Below are 16,027 nucleotides of genomic sequence, written 5' to 3'. Positions count from 1 at the left end.
GTTCACCGAAATGGAAGCCAGCAACAGTGTTGTAGATGTGGTTGAGGAATTGAGAGGAGAGATGGGGTTTACTTGAAGATTGAAGTGTCTTAGAAGAGTTATGTTTAGAGGATTTAGATTATTGTCAGTTATCAGAGCCTGGGGGTTTCTAGGTGAGTGTTCCGTAGAAAGCCAAAGGAAGGGGTCAGTGGGGTAGAGGTCGGCTTATCTCCTGCATAGATCTCATTGGCACCCACCTCACTCTTCAGCTTGAGGTTTTCTCATCTTGTGTTGCATGTCAGGCAAATGCAAATTCAGGCACCCATTCTTCCCAGTGAGGCAGCTTCCCCAGCACCTCCTATATAGAAATTACAGAACCACCACTGGCCTTGGTCCAACCGTGGCCATAGCGTTCGTGGGTAAAGTGGTGTGTCATTACTCTCGGGAAGGTGAAGGTCCTAGAGGACACCCGAGATTTGGAGGTAAACTACAGGCATCTTTCCATCTGCGGGGGATTTGTGGCTCTCTTTTGGTCATTTGTTGCTGTTCTTTGTGTCCTAAAAATAATGGCACCCGTGGCAGGTGTCTTAAAAATATGGCACCCGTGGGATGCCTGGGTGGCTCAGTCGGTTGAGCGTCCAACTTCGGCTCAGGTCACGATCTCGCAGTTTGTGAGTTTGAGCTCTGCATCGGGCTCTGTGCTTATATGTCAGAGCCTGGAGCCTGCTGCTGATTCTGTGTCTCCCTCTCTCTCTGCCCTTCCACCGCTTATGCTCTGTCTCTCTCAAAAATAAATAAACATTAAAAAATAAATTTTAAAAATATGGCACCCGTGGCAGGTGCTTTATTAACCGAAATTTGTGGTAGGAGGGAGAGGTGGGGCTGCCCACTTCAGAGAAATTTTCCTTCTTCAATGGGGAAAAATTGGGGAACCAGATTAACCTCACATCCTGGCTATTATAAGTCACAGTGCAAGCAGCAGAGTTGAGAAGGTTAACCGGCATTTGATTAAAGGGAGGTGGACTGCAGCTGTTTCATATTTGCCTAAATGTTTATGCATGTAAATGTTAAGTCAGAGAAGTGGCCAGTGTGGTTTTAGACCTCAGTGTTAAAGTGAATTCAGATTTTAGCCCACAGGACAAGGAGTGGTAGTAAATAAAAATCTGTAATTAATAAAACCATCTAAAATGGGAAAGAGGATTCAGAAAAGGGTCTTTGTTCTCCGCTCTGATTTTACGCAGACTTCTTTTGGGTCAAAGCGTGTTATATTGTTTTTTTTCCTTTTAACTTCCTATTACGTCCCTTTTCATTAATGAAATAACACTGTCCTTCTGATTGTTTCCAAATTAGAGATCAAGACATTGAGTTGGTCTGTGCTGTATAGTTCTTGGAAACTGGTGATACATGTTGGGCAACTTGATTTGTGGCAATAACAAGGATTAACCATGACATGTAAAAATCCACCTACTATTATATTTTAAAATGGGCTCTGTGTAGGAGACTTGCACCTACATTTTCCATTCACATAACAGAAATGTTTGGAACAGGATGTCATGACTAAAGTACAGATAAAATTGGGATGTCGAGAGAAGAGAATCTGTATGCGTTGTTTCTTCCGAAGTTGGGAAAGATAAAGATACGCACCTGACCCTTTAGTCCTTGGGATAAACCTAAGGGTGGTTAGTTCTTCTGATTGAGCGAGGAAGAAGAGTGCTCTTGAGTTTTTCTCACTGAAATGTCAGGTGTTTCACTGAGCAAATTCTGTGCCAGAGGGGAAAACCTGGGCTGTCTAGTTCATGGAACTTACCTGTATTTCTTCTTCCAATGGGAAAAAAAAAAAAAAATCCAGACCCACCTGTCAGCCATTGCCCTGTGGCAGATCTTAGAGACTCAAGGTCAAGATGAACACTTATTTTTTTGACTCTGAAATTGCAATTGTACGTGACCATGATTTCATTGGATGAACAGCACAAAGTAAGGGCTTTTCTGGTACTCTTCCTTCTAAGTTTCTTTTGTTTCTTTCTAGCATAATACAGCTGGTGTGAACTGTGAAATCTGTGCTAAGGGTTATTACCGCCCTTACGGCGTTCCAGTGGATGCCCCGCATGGCTGCATCCGTAAGTTTCATTTCAACTCGGTGTGTCTTAGAGTGTCGGTACTGTACCACTTTGGCGTGGTCACCGGGCTAAACTCTGATGGGCTAGTAGCTCCCTTCCCTCCCTCTTTTTTCACATTGTTGATTCTACTCCTTCTAGCTGTGTGACCTCAGCTGGCTACATAATCTCCCTGAGCCTCAGATTTCTTATATATAAATGGGACTGATAATACAGGCATACCTTGGAGATATTACGGGTTCGAGTCTAGATCACCATGAGAAAGTGATTATTGCAGTAAAGCGACTATTGCAATACAGCAGGTTGAATGAATGTTTTGGTCTCCCAGTGTCTATCAAAGTTATGATTACACTATACCATAGCCATAGCCTATTTGGTGTGCAATAGCATCATGTCTAAAAAAAAAGTACATACCCTAATGAAAAAATACTTTGTTGCTAAAAAGTGTTAAGCATCACCTGAGCTTTCAGCTAGTTGTAATCACTGACCACAGTAATAATGAAAAAGTTTGAGATGTTGGGAGAATTCTCAAAATGTAACAGGGACACAAAGCAAGCAAATGCTGTTGGAAAAAGTGTGCTGATCGACTTGCTCAATGCAGGGTGGCCACAAACTGTCAATTTCAAAAACAAAAAACAAAACAAAACATAGTATCTGCGAAGCACAATAAAGAAAAGCACAATAAAACGAGGTATGCCTGCGTATTCCCTAAGATAGAAGGAAATGTCATCAGAAGCACCTAGGAAGACACAAAGTGTTGGGCTCGTCACGTTACTAGCCCTGTAACCAATGTTCCTCCATTTTCCTCATGTTTCTGCGAGCTCCAATAGTTTCAAATTTTTGTCTGAATTAGCATCAAGACAACATAGTCATAATTTCAAGGATCTAATAATAGTCATCGTATCTAAAATAGCTATGATTTATTGAGCACTCATTATATGCAAGGGGTTGTGAAATACTTCCACAAATGTCTGATGCAACCAACTCACATTGTATTATTATTTTCATTTTTAGATCTGGAGAAACTGAACTGAGTAGTTAAATATTTGAGCCCAGGTGGCAAAACCCGCTAACTGGTAGCTCCAGGATACAGGTCCTATCTGTCTGGTGCCTCTGTGCCTTTTCACATCCGTGATACAGATAGATGCCCTGGGTTTTCCCTGGGGAACTGTCAGACACAGGTCAGACTGGACTTTGCCCTCCATGTGTAATCTGTTTTATGTTTGGTGGCTATCACAGTTGGAAAGCAGTTCCAGGCCTGAAGTTGGCTGCTGTGCCCACTGTACCCCCAGATTCATTCTTCGTATCACTAACATTTGAGGGCATCAAAGTCCAAAGAATGTGTGGACTCTGATTTGCCTCTCTGCTGGGCATTCGTCCTTGTTAAAAGAGTGCTCCTGTCTTCCCTCCCTCTCCCACATCGTCCCATGAAGTCTGTCCATCCCTTTTCTTGTGCCCACGAAGAACAGGCTTTAGCAAAGGAGACCAGGACACCGTGAATGCAGACGTACGTGCTCTGGAATCTCAGAGCAATCTCCATCACTGTTCCAGCCTCTTTCTTCACCACTGAAGTGGTCTCGCAGAGATATTATAGGCTAGCGTAAAGAATCCACAGGACACGTACGTCTTAAGCAAGTTAAGCAGAGGACACCAGGAGAAGCCAGGCTGGGGGATGCTTGATGCCCATGGCCTCCCTAGTTTCCCAGTTCCTCACGGGACATGTACTTAGCTGGTTTATGACAGTATTTTTGCTGTCTAAGGTCAGGACTTTGCAGGTCAAGGAAAGGTCCCAAGTGAGGAGCTACCAAGCCTCTTATAGCCCAGGTATGTCTGTCTGGAATGCAAACCTAGTAGTCGTGTTGGTTGCAAAACTGCCTTTAGTAAGTCCTATCACTGGAATCTAACGTTCGGGTTATGGGTAGAGTCTTGTGCTGTCCACATATGAGATGTCGATGTCCAGGCATCCCACACTTGTGACTGCATCACACCTGCGTAATGATGACCCCCCTGGACATTCACAGTTGGCTCGTGGCCAGGAGGGGCTGTGTCCAAGAGACCTACCAGGGGCTACAGCACACGTCCACCCAGCCCCCTCTGATTGTAATCTGTGCAGCCCTTTCTTCTTCTGCAGTGAGCTGGGCAGTGCTCAGTGTAATAAACTATATTCCGGAGAACTCAGAAGCCTATCTGAGTTCTCTGGGGGCCCCTGGGGTTTGATCATTGCAAACTATTGACGGGGTATGAAGTAGAAAACAGGCTGTGCCCTTTCAAGAGTAACCGTGGACCGATAGTAGAGCATTAAACATCGCCTGAGAAATCCTGGGGACATAGCTACCATATTAAGTGCAGTGAAGGGAAGAACTGATCTCTGAACCCTGATGTTTCTCGTAGCTTGCAACTGTAACCCCGAACACGCAGATGACTGTGAGCCGGGCTCAGGCCGCTGCAAGTGCAAACCGAATTTCCGCGGAGACAACTGTGAGGAATGTGCGGTTGGGTACTATAATTTCCCGTTTTGCTTGAGTAAGTAGCGGCTGCAGAAGGAGAGGCCTCCTTTCTTGGCACATAGCTGGGCCTGGTGCATTAATTCCCGAGAGCACGGCAGGCGGTGGGGGGCTCACCACAGAAATGGGGCCAGGTATGCTGTGTTTACATGGAAGTGTTGCCAAAAGTTCAGAACATAAAGTTTATATGAGTACATTTTATAGTCATTTGTTTATGTCTGGTGATTACGTTAGGTTGTACCATAGTATTATCATCCCAGTAGGTCAGAGAAGCCAAATATTGGCAATTTCAATTTAACAGTGATCCATGCGTGTGATTTTTTTTTTTTTTTTTTTTTTTTGGGACAGAGAGAGACAGAGCATGAACGGGGGAGGGGCAGAGAGAGAGGGAGACACAGAATCAGAAACAGGCTCCAGGCTCTGAGCCATCAGCCCAGAGCCTGACGCGGGGCTCGAACTCACGGACCGCGAGATCGTGACCTGGCTGAAGTCGGACGCTTAACCGACTGCGCCACCCAGGCGCCCCCATGCGTGTGATTTTTGTTGAAAAAAAACCTGGAAGAAATGTCAAGGGTACCAGATGTTCATTTGCATATGCATTGTTTTGGGTGGCAGGGGGATATGTTTCCCCTTTCCCCCACTGTGTGATAGGCCAAGTTATCATGGGCTCCACCCCTCCCCACTGCAGTGATCTGAGTATCTCAGCATCTCAGAGAGAAAAAGTATGTATCTTGTAGAAACACTATAGAACATGAAGCAGGAGAGTCTGAAACCAACTCTGCAAATTGTTACAAGAGCCATGGTTCTGTTTGTTCTGCAAAAGTGTAAACACTGCACTGTCCTGTTAGGACAAAGAAACACTGTCTCAACCACCCCCCCCCCCCCCCCCCCCCCCCGCTCTGCCATTACTGCATTGGTTCTTGCTTTCCCAGCTCTGCATGGCAGAAAAAGCGGACCGAGTTGTGGGGACGTGGGGGCAGGGCACATGTGAATGGGGTGACTATATGTCCTGGCTCACACCTGCTGTCCCAGGGGAATTCTGAACCTAGCATCCCCTCCTACCATTGAGTATCCTGATTTGGAGGATGAGAGCCCTTTGAGAGAGAAAGAGCACAAACAGAGGAGGGGCAGAGAGAGAGAGGAGGACACAGAATCTGAAGCAGGCTCCAGGCTCTGAGCTGTCAGCACAGAGCCTGATGTGGGGCTCGAACCCACGAGATGTGAAATCATGACCTGAGCTGAGGTCGGCTGCTTAACTGACTGAGTCACCCAGGCTGCCTGAAAGCAATTTTTTTTTTTGAGGAACAAATTTTTAAGCCCAAACATAGTAGCACTGAATTGAGGTTCAGTCAGTTTAGAATCTGTAATTATTAGATACAGGATGAGCAGAAATTGTAGTTGCCTTTTTAGTGACCAAAAAACAAAACAAAACAAAACCTTGAAACAATTTTGTGGCATAAGTCAAATTTTAGGGGGGAAAACTTGAAAAAAAAACCAAAATCTATTTTCAATTTTACATTAAAAAACCAATAAATGTTAGAGAAACCAAGCTCATCCTTGCTTAGACTGAGACATAGCTATTGTGAGCACAAAATACCATTTCAGTTCATTTAATATACAAATCAGAACGTCTGACCAGTCTGGTTTCAGTTGTTATTATTTTCAGTATGGCAAGCAGTATTGCCTTTCTCTAAATTAGGCTCCACATGCTACTTTGCAGTATGTTTGAAGGGCTTCCTTCTAGTTTGTGCAACTTAATGTTTTACTTTACTATCTCCTTAATCTTTCCCTGTCTTTTTTTAAAAACAATTTTTCTAGGAATTCCCATATTCCCTATTTCTACCCCAAGTCCGGAAGATTCAGTAGCTGGAGATATGAAAGGCAAGTACCTTCTCTTTTGCTTTAACTTCAATGGAAATGTTATGCTCCAAATTATTTTTCTACTTCCTGTGCCCACTAACTACTGTGCCCAAGCTCTAATGGTCCTTACGGGAGCATGGTGGGTGCCTTGTGGGGCTGTCCTATTTCAGTTCCTCACCACCCATCATTCTCTGTTTTAGTCTGTCTTTTGCGTGATGCTACCTGATTAAGGAAACTAAACAGAGCTTGAAATGTAGATCACTTGCTTGCCCAAAACTTCCGGTGGCGGTCCATTGCCTACTGTCTTAGTTGGGTTCCACGTGCAGAGACGCCGAGAAAAGATTGAAGCACAAGCAAATGATTCGGGATATGATCCCAGGAGACATCAGTAAGAGGGTGAGTCAGGGAGTGAAGGGAGCCGTTAGCAAGCAAGGTCCGCCGGTACCACCTGGAGCTCCATTCCCCTGGTCGACTCTAGGCGACAGCACAGAACTTGCTCAGCATTATCCCAGCTGAAGGGATACCTTCAGTGACTTGCCATCACTGGAAGGTTGCTTTGGGGGCATCGACTCTGGTACTTCCGGCTTGGTATGCTGGAAGGCCAAGGGGCTCCTTCGGCCAGAGGGGGTACCCCTGGGCAGAGAGTGGCAGAGGTGTGCAGGAAGCAGCCTTTGGGGTGGAGAGGTGAGTGCTGAGAGGGTGTGGGTGCTGCACCTACATAATCACTCATTCCGCAAGTATTTTATGATCACCTATTATGTGTTCAGCACATTGCGTGTGCTGGAAACTTATCAGTGAAGAGAATAGAGAAAGATTCCCAGCTCTCCTATAGCTTATATTCCAGTGGAGGGACTCCTACAATAACAAAAATAATATATAAGCCACTAAATAAATAAAATCTCTCTGTGTTAGAGTATCATATGCAAGGTTGTGTGCTGCACAAAGGTGCTATTTTTAAGGTGGGGGGGGGCTTTCACATGGTAGGCATAAACTAACCCACATGAGGAATATTCTAGGTCTTGAGGTTTGATTCTGGAGCTGTGGGCAGTTTCCCATGTAAACCCATAATGGCACACGTGGGGGCATACACACTCAGAAAGGCACACCACATGTTCACGGCCCGTGACTGTGCCCATTCTGGATCATGTTCCCATCATCCACTGAGTTTGCTTCTCACCCCCCAGGGTGCCAGTAGCAGCCTGACGGTCACATGCTCATCTCACTGGGGTGGAGGTAATGCCAGGTGGATGTGAGCACATGTGCCTCTCCTTCCGCTGGGTCCAGGGTGCGGGTGGGCAGAGAAGGGGCACTTGTGACCAGACAAGAAGATGGTCTCTGGAAAGCTCTCTCTGGCCGATTTCCATTTCTGCAACACTATAGCGGCTCAAGGGATGTGCTGGAGGTAGCCTTGGCCATGAGTGCTGTGCAGAACGTAAGTCTGGGAGAGAAGTGAGGGAATGTGAGGTTTGCGGATTTAAATAGGGTTGTCGAGGAGGGACCTTATTGAAGAGATAAGCAAGGACCTTAGGGGGCGAGCGGTGAGCTCTGCAGGTACCTGGGGACAAGCATCCAGACCCAGGAAAGAGCCAATGCAAAGTCCTTGGAGCAGGAACATGGGGGGAGGGGGTGTTCATGGAACCAGAGGGAGAGCAGGGTGTGAAAGCGGAGTGAGCACAGCAAGAGAGGTAAGGAAGGGAAGTGTTGGGGGCCGGATGGCAGGCCCTTATCACCCACTGCAAAGACTTTACCTTCTATTCTCAGAGAGGAGCCATGGACAGTTTGCATAGACAAATGGCATCGTATAAGGAACTCCACGGCGACTGGTGTTGAAAACCAGTTGTAGGAGGAGAAAAGAGGAAGCAGGGAGATGTCCTGGAAGGCTACTGTGATCATCTATGAGGGAGAGACAGTGGTGGCTCAGAACGAGGACGTGTCAGTGGTGGTGACAGGAAGTGGACAGAACGTGGCTATAATCTGAAGATAGAGACACCAGGACTCCCCAGGGGATTGCTGGCTTAGAGGTGGGATATGAGAGAAAGCGAGGCCGCTGGGGTGATTCCAAGGCTTCTGGATGGGGCAAACAGGAGGAAGAGGTGCCATTTGTTGAAGGCGGGAAAGGCTGCAGAAGACAAGGTGAAGTGCAAGGCTGGGGGGGGGGGTGGGGAGGTGGATGCAGTGGTGGGAACTTAGGGACGCTATGTTCTGGCTGTTTCTTCTTTTTCCTCTATGGAGTAAGAATCAAGGTCAGGGGCAGAAGGTGAGGTTGGGGAGGAAGCTTTGGGGTTGAAGAGATGGAAGGTATGTTAAGAGTCATCTCAGAATGTGGGGGAGAGAGTGGGCGTGGGGAATGTCCTAGGACTTGGGGGCAGCACAGGGGGCTGACCTGAGGCCAGGTAATGTGATCCTGTTTACCTTCCTGTTTTCCTTCCTCCTCCTGCCCTACACGTACCCAGCTCCTCTGAGCAAACCACTGGGCTCTGCATTGTTATGAGGGGTATTGTCCAAAGCCTTCACCAGACACTTGGTCGCTTGAGGACAGCAACTATGGTTCTAACTCCCACAGTATCTACCCTGCCCACGGCGGGCGGTATCCTGTCCACAGTGGCTGTCTGCAAACGTTTCCTTAATGTCTGTTCATTGACTAGAATGGAACTCTGCTTTTGAGCCTTGATTACACGACACATCTTGGGTTTTCTTCCACAAAAATGTTTTAGATCTCCCATTTACCATCTGTTTCCAGTAATTCCTTTGTTAGTCAATTTCTTTTTCTCCCCCACTAGACTGCTGGTAACTTCAGGAAAAGAAATTTAATTGAATTTGAAGGACTGTTCAGACATCTGTTAGAAAATATGAGGGAAGCCTTAGAATACAGCCTCAAGGAAAAGAAGGTTCAGTGAATGCAGTGAGATCTATCTGGGAATTTGAATACACAGATATTACTTCAATTTGGTCTTTGATTATTGCATTTTATTTTATTTTTTTTAATGTTTATTTATTTATTTTTGAGAGAGAGAGAGAGAAAGAGAGGGGGATGCTGGGGAGGGGCAGGGAGAGAGGGAGACACAGAATCTGAAGCAGGCTCCAGGCTCTGAGTTGTCAGCACAGAGCCCAATGCGGGGCTTGAACTCATAGACTGCGAGATCATGACCTCAGCTAAAGTTGGATGCTTAACTGCACCACCCAGGTGCCCCTTTGATTATTGCATTTTAAAAACACCCAGTTGAGGGCTCATTCAGTTAAACGTCTGACTCTTAGTTTCAGCTCAGGTCATGATCTCTTCATTCATGAGATGGAGCCCCATGTCGGGCTCTTTGCTGACAGTGCAGAGCCTGCTTGGAATTCTCTCTCAAACGGAGGGAAGGAAGGAAGGGAGGGAGGGAGGAAGGAAGAAAGAAGGGAAGAAACATTGAATAAGAATGAAAATAAAAACACCCACTTTGGGGCCTGACTCAGCAGTGAACATTAGAAGCTCAAACATGTCAGCTGCCAGGAGATGCAGAACACTGGATAATATCGAGCACCCCAGCACCCCGGAGAGTGTGAATTCACGAAGGTCCATTGACGTTTTCATGTTTTCTAGTACAGTGGTTCTGAAACAGGGCTGTGGTTTAGAATCCCTTGCTTTTACAAAGTGGAAATTCCTCTGTAGCACTCCAGATCTTAATCTGCCTTTTCCAGGATGAAGTCCAGGCTTATCTTTTGAAGAGGTTTTCCAGATGATTCTGACGTATGTCTCTTATTAAGAACCACCACTTTACTAAAAATCCCGCTTAATGGTTGGCAAACTTGCCTGCAAAGGGTCAGATGGTAAATGGTTTCAGATTTGTAGGTGAAGCTGCAAAAAGTCAACTTTATTGTTGTACCGGGGAAGTGACCATAGTCAACATGTAAATGTGAGATCTTGGCTGTGTCCTAGTAAAACTTTTATTTACTAAAACAGGGATGGGTTTGGTTCTCGGGCCATAGATTACAGGTCGTGGCATTATATCAGAATTCTGGGTTTAGGATTCCACTGCCAGGTAATTGTATTTTCCTGGGAGATTCCAAAGTGCAGCAAAGATTGAGAACCACTTTTCTAGGAAATCCATACGCTCAGTTCCAGACACAATGACTTGAAGCCAAAGGACAGAACAGTTTTGCAGATCAGAATGTTTGCAGGGTTGTTTTTTTTTTTTTCATTATATTTCATGACCTTGGATATTATCAGGGTTTTCTGGGGCCAAGTGATCATTTATATCCACTCAAGATTTATTTCTAGGAAATCAGTGTATCTTCGACACCTCTTCAAGGGCTCCATTTGAAAATGACAGCATATGGGAAACATACACTCTAGAGGGACACTAGCCTGCAGGCACGCGTACGCTTTTACGCCTCCAAGTTCAAAGAGCAGGGACCAGCAGAAAAACAGCTGCAGGAAGACTCCAGGTGCTTACTTTACTTTACCTAGGAGATTGAGGCAAGCTGGGGATGGTTATGGAAAGCTGTCCATGTGGCCTGAAGACATGAGTGCCCAGCCGGTTTCTTGACAAATATCATAGAAAGGGTTTGATTCTTGCAGTCACTTTATAATTAGCAAGATGCCTTTGCCAGAGCTTTGAGGTCAGCGTGGCTGGGGCTGGAGGACGCGCTAACGGTGGGAGCTCGCGTCGGGGCAGCAGCCGCTGGGGCATGCTTTCCTGGCCGTCCTTCCCCGGCCCGGGCATTTCATCCGCTTGGCAGGGTGGGGAGTCACTGTTGTCATGGAGACCCGTCAGCTAAGGCTTCAGGATGGACAAGCAAATTCTGATATCTCAGTTTGGAGGCTCTGTATGGATGCCAGTAAAATAGAATTCAAGGAATCGTGTTTACTAAAAAGAACTGAAGGTGTTCGAGAGACTATTTAGTGTATTCTTCATTCAGAATGAATGTACCCGCCTTGTACTAGGCACTGCCCAGGCAGCTGACTTCCCTGGCAGCTCCCAGTCCTGTGAAAACACAGGCAGGTGAACAGTTACAGCAGCAGGAGTTAACACTATGGCTGCGTGAGAACACAAAGCTATGGAAGCATGCAGGATGGGGGGCATCCTTACGGAATGAAGAGAGGGAAGCAGGCAGGAAGGAGGAGGGTAGAGGCTGTGGGAGGTCTCCCCAGAGCAGGAGAAGGAGCGGGGTCTTGGAGCATGAAGGAGTTAGCCAGGCAGAGGGACAGCTGAGAGAAGCCATGGGGATACAAGAGGGGATGGCTGGTAGGTTCCTGGGGCCGGATCAGGGGAAGGGGGAAGAAGTTCGGGAGGAGGAGAGGATTAGGGAAAGACCAGGATGGGCAGCCAGGCTCAGATGTGCAGGTTGAAGGGGGGAAGGGGAGCCATATCCATGGAGGATATCGAAGATTTGTATATTTATGGTGACCATTGTACAGCAAGGGTCAGGAAAGCATCTTGACAAGGGACATTTTTTCTAGTTTGTGCAAAGGTGCTGCTTAGGGTGCTGGCAGCCTGGCAGATTTTGAAGGGGTTACTGTGTCACACACGTCAAAGACTTTGGGTTGTGTCCTGAAGGTGTTGTGTCACCCTTGGGGGATTTAAACTGGAAAATGATACGAGGTGAGAAGGTTGGCATTTTAGAAAGATCCCTCTTGATACCAGCTTGGAGAATGGATTGGAAGGGAGCAAGATGGGAAGCAGACAGCCTGGTTAGGAGGCTCTATAAATAATCTAGGCAAACAAGGGTGAAGCCCTGGATGAAGACTCTGGAACTCTGGAAGCAGAGGAAGATTCCAGGGACTTTCCTGAGGTACAATCATTACGACCCAATGGGGAGGTGTGGGGAGGTGAGGGTCAGGCAGACGTGAGGGGGCCCTCATGGTTTCTGACTCTGTGTGGGACTGTTTGCTAGGTAAGGAAGAGGAAATGTTGAAAAATGATTTTCAGAAACAGCTTTTTTTTTTAATTTTTCTAAATGTTTATTTATTTTTAAAAAACAAATTTTTTTTAACGTTTATTTATTTTTGAGACAGAGACAGAGCATGAACGGGGAAGGGTCAGAGAGAGGGAGACACAGAATCTGAAACAGGCTCCAGGCTCTGAGCTGTCAGCACAGAGCCCGATGCGCGGCTCGAACTCATGGACCGAGAGATCATGACCTGAGCCGAAGTCGGTCGCTTAACCGACAGAGCCACCCAGGCGCCCCAAAATGTTTATTTATTTTTGAGAGAGACAGAGACAGAGTGTGAGCAGGGGAGGGGCATTGAGAAAGGGAGACAGAATCCAGAGCAGGCTCCAGGCTCTGAGCTGTCAGCACAGAGCCTGACTTGGGGCTTGAACTCACAGACTGCGAGATCATGACCTGAGCCGAAGTTGGACGCTTAACCAACTGAGCCACCCAGGCACTCCCAGAAACAGTTTAAAAAATGCATAGGTACCAGATGCTTTCTTTCTGTTCACAGATGGTTATAAATAAGGATTCTTTGGGCCTCGATGCCAGTGGTAAAGTCCAGTTTCTTACTGAATTTCAGTGCTTGGTTTCAATGCCAAGACCGTAACCGACAGTAAAGCTTTCCCTTCCCTGCGGACTCACATGCTGGTCTCAGGGTTCCTGGAGGGTGAGAATGGAAACCGCAAAACCTGTCGTGACCTGGGCTCAGAAATCACATCAGAGCACTTTCACTTCCTTCTATCGGTCAAAGCACAAGTCATGAGGCCATTCAGTGATTTCAGTAATTAAAGTGTTGTGAAAGAACCAACAGCAACGGGAGAGAAGAGCCGGGGGGGGGGGGGGAAGGGGAGGGCTTGTGCGGGTTGGTTGGGGGAGACCCTCCTAGGAGAGGACGAGAAAGAACCGGAAAGGGGCATTACAGGCAGAGGGAACAGCCAGAGCAAAGGCCCTGAGGTGGGAGAGCACATGTTTGAGGGATTGGAAGCACCCTGACTGCTGGGGAGGCCTTGGTCCTGGAGGATTAAGTGAGATCACCCACCTGTAGCCCCCAGAACCATGGCTGGCACATAGTAGGGCTGGATTTATGTTCATTTCTTTTCTTCTAAAAAATGGAAGGTAGAAATATGTTTGATTCAAGATTGTCATTAGGTAGGAGTCTATTAACTTGAAGTTTTACTGTACAAGGCTAAGATTTGGGAAAAAACAAAGTATTTCCACAGGAGTAGGTAGGTTTTTTGTTTTGTTTTGTTTTGTTTTAGAGAGGGAGAGAGAGTGCAAGCAGGGGAGAGGGGTTGAGGGAGAGAGAGAGAATCCCAAGCAGGCTCCATGCTTAGCACAGAGCCTGATGCAGGGTTTGATCTCATGACCCTGGGATCATGACCCGAGTGGAAATCAAGAGTCGGACACTCAACTGACCGAGCCACCCAGGGATAGATGTTAAAAGAGTTAGCTGCTTTGGAAACGAGTGCCCACCCTACATATTTCTTAATGGCATCTCTGACCTTTTCTTAATATTTGTTGTTTTTCCCTTGAATATGTAGTGTTCTAGGTCAAGAATGTCTATAAGCCACAGATAAGTCACAGTCTAAGTTTCCGTGACAGAAACCTGAGGGAAGGCAGAAACTGCAAAAGGAACAGAGGCTGGAGGCCCCTCTGAGAGTCTCTTCTCCTTGCAGGGTGTGACTGTAACTTGGAAGGAGTTCTCCCTGAAATATGCGATGCCTACGGAAGATGCCTCTGCCGCCCTGGGGTCGAGGGCCCTCGGTGTGATGCCTGCCGCCTGGGTTTCTACTCCTTCCCTATTTGCCAAGGTAAGTGTGCCGCACATAGCCCGGTGATCATTAGGCCCTCCAGAGGAAATGCAGAGGCCCTGGCTGCCACAGCTGTGTGGCCTGCAGGTTAATAAGTGAGCCCCCTGGCTTATATATTCGTGTTACATGTGACTGTCTCCTTACCTGGGCCACGTCACCTCCCTTCTTTTGTCTTCCGCACCCTACCCCTCCTCCTCCCTGGTGGTGAGCCCACGGGCTCTGGAGCCAGCTGCCTGGGTGCGGATCCTGGCTCTGGAAAGAGCTGGTATCTGCTCAGTGTTTGGGAACCTGCCGGCCAGACAAGGAGAGGAGGTGGATCTTCTGGGGAGGGGGACCAGCAAGCACGAAACCACAAACGTCTTCCCGCTCCCCAACTTGTTCTGTGTCCTCGTGCCTCGTCCTACCTAGTAAGAGTCGCTGAAGGGGATGGAGAGTGGGAAGAGGAGGTGTCTGATCCAGGCCCTAGAGCAAAATAGGAAGGCAGTAAATGTTGGGTGAATGAGCAAATGGATGCAAGAACTTGCTGGAGAGCTCCCCTGTCTGCCCTCCACTGCCTGCCGGTGTTCTTCCCCAGTAGAACAGGGAAGGGGAAGGGAGAGAAGAGAGGATAGGATTATCAGTTGGGGCTCAAGGCAGGAACTACACCACTCCAGGTATTATAAACAGACAGGGACTTGCTCCGGGTACTTAGGTGCTCAGCTGAGTCGTTAAGGGCTGAGCAGCAGGCTCCAGGCGGGGCTTCCAAGGAGACTCTCCATCGAAAGGCAGAGTGTTAAGCCCAGATTGCGGTAGCGCAGCTAGAGCGTAGAAGGACTGCAGTCCCACCACCTCCACAGCCATCTCTTGGTCCCCAGGAAGCCACGTGGGACTCAGCTACAGAAATGCTCAGTAGGTGCCGGAAGGCAGCCTTCTCCTTACTTCCCACCCTTCCAACCTTATTGGAGTACTTCTTTGCAAAACCAAGTTGACCTCCAGATGTCCGGAACCCAGCTCCAGGAGAATCTGGGAAGTGCTGTTTTTAGCTTGCCAGCCCCTGAGCACGGTGGGAGGCCAGAACCAGTACTGAGCCCTCTCACCTGCCAGGTCAGCCACACTGGGAAACCGTGGAGGCCGGTGCAAGCAGGACCGAGTGTCCCCGTGCTGGAGGCTAACGTGGTGAAGCACCACAAGGTTCACACTAGGTGTCACTTGGGGCAAGTTGCCTAGCCCCTGCATTTCTCAATTGCCTCATAGTAATGCAGGTTACAGATGCACTGACTGTAAAGTTCTTCAAGCCTGGGAAGCCCTCACTTGTAGGGAAAAGAAAACGCTTCCTTTTCCTCCCGGCCCCCCGCCGGCATGCCCTGTTCCCAGAACTCTATCCTTTGCCCCTGCCTCTCAGCTTTTGCCACCTTGGAGCCACAGAAGCTGCCCCTCAGCTAGAGAAATTCAGTGTTAGCAGTGGGGATGCCCAGTGTGTTTCTCATGGAACTATCCGTAGGGGCCATGCTCCTGTTGGAATTGTGTGAACCACAGTAGACGTAGATTCCTCTCAACTGGCTCCATGGTCTGGCATGGGAACCTCATTCTTGCTCATAATATTGTTCCTGGGGAAAGTATCCCAAACCATGAAGTTTTGCACACAAGTTAGGGATGATTACATTTCTGTTTTAAGCCAGAGACCCTGAGTCTGTCATGGACAGAGTGAGGAATCAGTGGGAGGGAGAGGGAGTAGAGACCTCACATTTCAGGTGTCCACGAGGGCCCAAGTCCAGAGGAGCTCATGGTAGGAGAAAGCCTTTTCAGCAAAAGCAGGAAGAGGAGGGTTAGGACAGGCAGATAGTTTATCTCTTTCCCCTCCTATAAC

At 47.6% G+C, this 16,027-nt stretch overlaps 1 protein-coding gene across 1 annotated transcript in view; it reads left to right on the top strand.

Moving 5' to 3' along the window:
• The window catches only part of LAMA3 (laminin subunit alpha 3), a 274,852-nt gene that overhangs the window by 91,385 nt on the left and 167,440 nt on the right, over positions 1–16,027 (top strand). Inside the window, exons 9-12 of the mRNA XM_047087081.1 lie at positions 2,006–2,096; positions 4,485–4,616; positions 6,416–6,478; positions 14,047–14,181. Coding sequence (XP_046943037.1) covers positions 2,006–2,096; positions 4,485–4,616; positions 6,416–6,478; positions 14,047–14,181 — 421 coding nt within the window. The remainder of the gene's footprint in view (positions 1–2,005; positions 2,097–4,484; positions 4,617–6,415; positions 6,479–14,046; positions 14,182–16,027) is intronic.

The sequence above is a fragment of the Lynx rufus genome, unplaced genomic scaffold (genome assembly GCF_022079265.1).
Source record: "Lynx rufus isolate CCGP_SWC_20201006 ecotype Redwood Valley unplaced genomic scaffold, mLynRuf1.p SCAF_22, whole genome shotgun sequence".
NCBI lineage: Eukaryota > Metazoa > Chordata > Mammalia > Carnivora > Felidae > Lynx > Lynx rufus.
Note: the sequence above shows the minus strand (reverse complement) of the source record. Positions and strands in the feature narration are given on the sequence as shown.